Source organism: Maylandia zebra, linkage group LG11 (genome assembly GCF_041146795.1).
Source record: "Maylandia zebra isolate NMK-2024a linkage group LG11, Mzebra_GT3a, whole genome shotgun sequence".
Classification (NCBI taxonomy): domain Eukaryota; kingdom Metazoa; phylum Chordata; class Actinopteri; order Cichliformes; family Cichlidae; genus Maylandia; species Maylandia zebra.
In genome coordinates this window covers 4,501,426-4,507,567 of record NC_135177.1, presented here as the reverse complement: position 1 = coordinate 4,507,567, position 6,142 = coordinate 4,501,426, and the positions used below count along the sequence as shown (strand labels likewise).

The window sequence follows — 6,142 nt, the reverse complement described above, 5'->3', positions numbered from 1 at the left end:
AATATAGTCTAGATTCTCAAATACTTTGCATTTTCTTATCATAACTAACCTAAACAGAATTTATCAGTCATTTGGCAAACACAATAAATTATGTTGCATAACTTATCATTGAAAATAAATATCTATGTAAGTGTATGGAATTATTAGTTTGTTAACCTACTTAGTACACACAACACAAAAATATAAGCCAAGTTATGGGTGTCAAATTAGAACTGGAATGTTCCACTTAACCAAAGTATTAAAACCCAAACACTTTGTATCAAGTGCTACTATGGTAGCTGATAAGACATTAACGATATACATTCACTTACTTGTTGTTGTGTGTTGTGCTGTCCGATGTCAGTCAAAGCTCTGTCGATTTTTCTAAAAAAATTAATAAATTCTTGTAGCTTTCATAACAATGACAGAAACTGACAACTGTATTAACTTATTGGCAAAGGTGCACATACCGTTTTTTCCATCTGGTCAAAGTACGTGAAGGAACGTTTTTCCGCATCCAGTCTATTTCACTTGTGTCAGATCTTTTCGGCATCACTGGCTCTTAAGTTACAAAACTCAGTTGGAATGTCAGTATAGTCTATAATCTGTGAAAAACATATTCTACCGCCAAATAGAGAAAATACTGACGTAGAGCATGAACTCAAAAATTTGTTTTCAGCTGTGAGTGCCATGATTGGTTAAGTGTACGGTCAAATATGAGGATACACCAATCAAAGGCAAAGTAGGGCGGGCCATGCTGCAGCGTACAGGTGGCCAGCTTTCACCGCGAGACCTCACACGGTCCTCATCAGGTAATGGCTTCCTTACGTAATTTAACAACAAGCGGGAAATCGGTCTAATAAAGTGTGTCTTGCAAAGATGGAGACTACGGAGACGAATAAAACTAATATCAGAGGTAAGTCGCCTAAATGTTTTCGAATTTGAATGACTTAGCTTAAGCTAATAGCTTGCTAAAAGTGGTTTGATGTTTTACGGGTCACATAGAAACAAGTGACCAACGTGGAAATGCTCTCTTCAGAGAATTATGCATGCGACATAGCACTTGGTGTCATTAAAATGGTTCAAACGGTAAAAGTATGCCTATAGAAACCATGTCAAATAGAATATTTTTTGATAAGAAAAAGCCTTTATTAGCATATAGCCTGTAGCATTCTCGCTAGGAAAAAGCAATTCTTTTTTTCCTCCCCCCTTCATTTACTACAGAACACGAGGAGAGGAAGTTTGCAGTGGTGCAGTGGAGTGAAGGGGAGGACTATGGAAAGCTTAGTGAAGTAAAAACTGTTAACATACGGGGGTATGATGACTCCAAGATGGACCAGCATGGGAATCCCATTTCCACTTACTCGGCAGTTATTGAATGGCGCCATGGGAAGAAACAGCGAGGAGGGTGGCCACATTACAGGGGCACTGTTGTTTTTGTCTCTGGTAAGTAATTGTTAATGATTTGAAATGTAGAATGTCCTTCTCTACTTGAAAGTAGTTCTCTAAAGAAAAACTGAATTCACTCTTTAAAGTCATGTGCTTACTTCGTTTTTCCAGGGAGCTGAAGACTGTACTACATGTTTACTTAATATACATTAAGTATACATTACATAAAGTCGCAACAGTTTTGTATTTTATCACTCGTCTTTACTCTGCTCTAAGTAAAAGTTTACATATTAACACAGTAAATCTCCTAAATGTGGCTCCTACTCCTTTTAACCCTAACCCCTGACTAATGAGATGGTTGCTTTTAGATGTTGAATAGTTGTATATTTTATGTTTCACATGTATGGAAATTCTGTGAAATAGGAATTGTTTGTTTTTTTGCTAAATGCACTATGTGAATCACAACTCAACACAAAACTAGACACTGTTACTGCTGTCTTCTTCTTCTCTTTCTCTATCCCATATACAAATGTTCTCTTTTCTTTGTTAGCTCTCTCTTTCACACAGGTCGAAGAACCATTCCAGTGTTCAGTTGTGTTTTTAGTCAGGAGTAAAAAATAACATTCATTACTGCAATTACCTGAAAACAGGACATAGTCTGGTGATTTAAAAAAAAACACCTGTGGAGTAATGAGGGGATTGTTGTAATGTCTTTTTGTTTCCTCCTTTGTGCTCTAGCTACTCGTTTTGAGGCAGCTCGGAAAATTAATGCACTGCTGAAGGAAAATGAACCAGAGGACCTGACCAAGAGGGTATCTGTCCATCCTGAAAACTATCAGGATGATTCTGATGACTCCGATCCAAATGAGACTCTGATTCTGTCGCAGCCATTGCAACTCAAGGTGACATTTCACTTGGAACCATTTTGTAGTATCCGTGTTTTACATGTTATCTAAACACTCCATCTTTAAATATTGGCTTCTAGGCTAGTGTCAGTCATTAGGAAACCATTATATACATGTTTTCATGTGGAAAATGAAACATTTTAGGTGATGGCTCCTTTAAAAAGTTGACACTATTGTATTGTACATCTACCATTGGATGGAGTCTATGCAGGCTACAGCCTTATGAAACGGGACAGTGTAGCCTGCAAGTAGCATTTCCTGGTTATGTCTGAACATCCTCACCATCTTTCTATTATGTTACACACCATTTCTGTCACCAAGCAATGACTGTAGTACTTCTCTTTCCCTAAAAAAAAATATATATTTTACTGATTTTTACCTTTTTCAGATCAGATATAATTTTAAAACTGAAACGTATTTACATTTAAGAAAAGGAACTCCACCAGTGGTCCCCCTATTCTACTGCACACAAAGGTCATTTGTATACAATGATTGTCAGGATTTGTTAAAGGAAAAAATCACTGTAGCCACCTAAATTGAATTATGGTAAACTTTTTTTTTTAACTGTATTCAAATGAGCCCAATCTTTGGAACAGGCCTAGTTACAGTTCTGTGATGTGCAGTACCAGTTAAAAGTTTGGACACACTTTCCCATTATATTTAATTGTAAAATTGTACAAACTTTTGACTGGTACTGTATGTGGCTAAGAAATCAGCTCTTTGAAGTATGCACCCTACACTTTGTGGCACAGCTATTGAATCTGTTGTCTTTACACTTTAGATTCATAACTTTTATGGCAGCTTTGACTATTTTATGTAAATTCCTCTTCTTTCTCGCTATCTTTTTTCATGTCCAGAAGTCAAAGGCTCCTTCAAAGAAAGACCCTGCACAGGAATTCCTTGCAATGTACAGTCATTCACCACCTTCAGTCGCTTATGGTGAAAAAAGTCCAAAAAAGACAGTAATTGGTCTAAAGCGGAAGATCCAAGACCTGAAACAAGAGAATGATAAACTGAAGGAGTTGCTTGTCCAAGGTATCACTTCCTATCACTAATTTAACAATTAAACAGCCAATATATTTGAAAAAGTCACTCTAGCCTATGTATAAACCATTCTGGTAATCATTTTTTTATTCATTTACTATATATAGATGTGCCAGAACTCATGAAGACGATGAAAAAGGTGATTAATTTGGCTGAACCTCTTAAGAGATCCAGTTTTGAGCTTCCCCAGATTTCTCCGCAGTCCACGCCCGGTTCATCATCAGATGGTTCGCTGCTGCCCCCTCCCAAATCTACTTCATCCTTCTCAACACCAGCATCTGTCATTCTATCAACAAAGGAATCCCAGTCATCAAAGGTAATGGAATTTTAAAGAATAAATAGATGAAGTGCATAAATTGGATCTGTCTTTCTACTTACAGTTGATCCAACCTTGAACACAATACCAATAAAAGTTTTGACGGACTTTCCTATTAGATTTAATGGGAAAATATGTCAAAACTTTTAAATTGGTACTCTACTTATTAGTATGATGGATCTAATTCAAGTGTTAAATTCATTGACTGTGTTTCTGCTGTGAAGTTTCCCTTCTTAACAAAGGAGTCTATGGGGATTGACTCTGTTTTAGAGCCAGCCCCTGGTGGAGCAGAGGCAAACTACAATTTTTCTACAAAAGCTTCACTTTTGCATGGGAATGCCTGTGCGAGTAACAAGTGATGCAGAAAAAAGTTTTGCAATCCAGTAGCTTAGCATCCGGACATTGCAGGTGAACGACGGCTCCGGGAATATACATAAATGTCACTGACTTTAAAACTAGACGAGAAACAGAGTTTTAAGTCTGGAAAGGTATGTAGTTGTTCTTTACGTCTCTTATATTGATCAAAATGTCTTTTTGTTGGAACAGGTGGAGATTTATCCTGGGACTGGAGTCATGGTAGAGAAACTGGCCTGGGCCTATGCTACTAATGCAAATTCATCTACAACCTTTGTGAGGCATCTGCTCACAGCAGTCTTCCCTGTGGAAATATTGCTAGTGAGCAATCTTCGAGGGGGAAAACGAGGCAGAGGACATGCACGTTTACCGCTCAACAAAAATAAATTGGATGCCATCTACAGTAAGTTTTTAGCTTTTTATGGCATGTTTTCGCAGTTGTCCACACTTCTGGCATTTAAAGATAACAAAGGACCAATGAAAAACAAGGGCCACACATATGAAGAATATCTTCTTAACATTTATGCATATATTATTGTTGATGAAGAAAGGCCTCCACCAAATAGAGGATTCTAGTTGATCTTTTTTGAGTTATATCCAGATGAATGAATGGTCTTTTCATGACATACTATTGTAGGCCTTAGATTTCTCTGTAGGCCTTTCATTTCCTTTATGGTGCATTTTGTTTGTCCAACTACAAAGTAACAAATGATGGTAGATAAGTATTTTACATTCTGGATGTTCTTGCATTTGATGTATTTCAGTGACTGCGTTTACATGCAGCCGATAACCCATTCAAAACTGGAATGTTAGCAATAACCCGGTCACACATGGCTTTAAAATACCGGCAAAAATCCAAATATAAATCTTGGAGTTACCAAATATTTTTGTGAGAAAAGGGTCATGTAAAACCTCTATCGGCATATCGCCATCAGAATGAAAATGGATTTGTGTTTTGCACATGTTCTATTCCCGCGGAATCCTGGTCTTTTGAGTAGAGGAACTTTGTGTATGTGCCGTCTGGCTCTCTGTGACTCTCTCATCTCATGCATGTGAATGAGTTATTCCGAATGTTTCAGAACCCTGAATAGTGAGCCTAACTCGACCATAACCTGAATATTGGCTGTATGTAAATGTAGTCAATGTAGTGAACCGCTCCATGCATCGTCTGCAAATTTCAAAGCTGGCACCATTAGATATTAAGACTGATTAATGCAGGATCATTGCACTATTGTTTAAGATCATTGGGTTCTTTTACACTACTAATTCTGTTCTTGTCATCACCCCCCCCCCTGCATTTTTGTACATATATAGGTGCAACCCTTGAGAAGTGGCCTGGGACCCATCCTTCCAGCATTGGTACTACAATCAATGCCAAGATCACAGAACTCCGGGCCAGAAATAAAAATGTCTCTGTCACAGCATCCCCATAACTTGACTTTCGATGTCTCATTTGGCATGTTATTATAATGCCAATTCATGTTTTATCTATTAAAGATAGATTGTTTGTTTTGTTTTTTAAGTGGGCAGGTTTTTTGCCCTCCAAAGTTTTACTCATGTTAGCAAGTAAAAGTTCCACAAATTTGCAGCAAAAGGTATGCAGCTTAGCATGCTCTTTAAACAATAGAGCTTAGATTAGGTTAAATATTTCTGTGAAATATTAGTATGTGACTGTTATATCAGAATAATAAAAGTTAATTGAATTTAAAGATTGCCCAGTATTCATGTTTTTTGTTTTTGTTTTCTTCAGTATTACAATACATTGACTGCCGACCTGTCAAAGAAAGTTATGTTGGCTTACGAGTTTGTCTTTGCATTGCTAGTTTTTAACTGATGTTGGTCAAGCAGGGGCAAATGATACTGTTGTCTTTTTCATATGTGATAGATTTTTTTTTTTCTAGTAATGTTAATTTGTATAAAATTAATAATTAAGTTTATAGGTTTTTTATGAGATGAGATTTAAGAATTCTTAGAAGAAAAATGTAAAAAAAAGAATAGTTTACCATAAAAATGTTTTGCCGGAACATAAAGTGAAAACATATGTAATCTAACATATTCTTAGAATATATGTATAAAAAGCATTTAAAAAAAAGAGATTATTGCCCTGCAAACTACATTTACTTTACATATAAAAAAAAATTATCTAACAGATTTT

General features: G+C 36.5%; 1 protein-coding gene across 1 annotated transcript; it reads left to right on the top strand.

The window, feature by feature from the left end:
• Nucleotides 1–1,221: 1,221 nt before the first annotated feature.
• Nucleotides 1,222–5,486, top strand: LOC143420923 (uncharacterized). Its single transcript, XM_076889572.1, has 6 exons — nt 1,222–1,425; nt 2,107–2,270; nt 3,131–3,308; nt 3,425–3,633; nt 4,180–4,390; nt 5,302–5,486. The coding sequence occupies exons 1-6, from the start codon at nt 1,311–1,313 to the stop codon at nt 5,418–5,420; spliced, it is 996 nt and encodes a 331-aa protein (XP_076745687.1). The 5' UTR covers nt 1,222–1,310; the 3' UTR covers nt 5,421–5,486.
• Nucleotides 5,487–6,142: the final 656 nt, after the last annotated feature.

Bases quoted from the DNA above. Each gene is read 5' to 3' on its own strand.
- LOC143420923 (XM_076889572.1), top strand. From the start codon at position 1,311: ATGGACCAGCATGGGAATCCCATTTCCACTTACTCGGCAGTTATTGAA. The intron at 1,426-2,106 runs GTAAGTAATTGT...TTTGTGCTCTAG, and splicing joins CACTGTTGTTTTTGTCTCTG to CTACTCGTTTTGAGGCAGCT. The intron at 4,391-5,301 runs GTAAGTTTTTAG...GTACATATATAG, and splicing joins TAAATTGGATGCCATCTACA to GTGCAACCCTTGAGAAGTGG.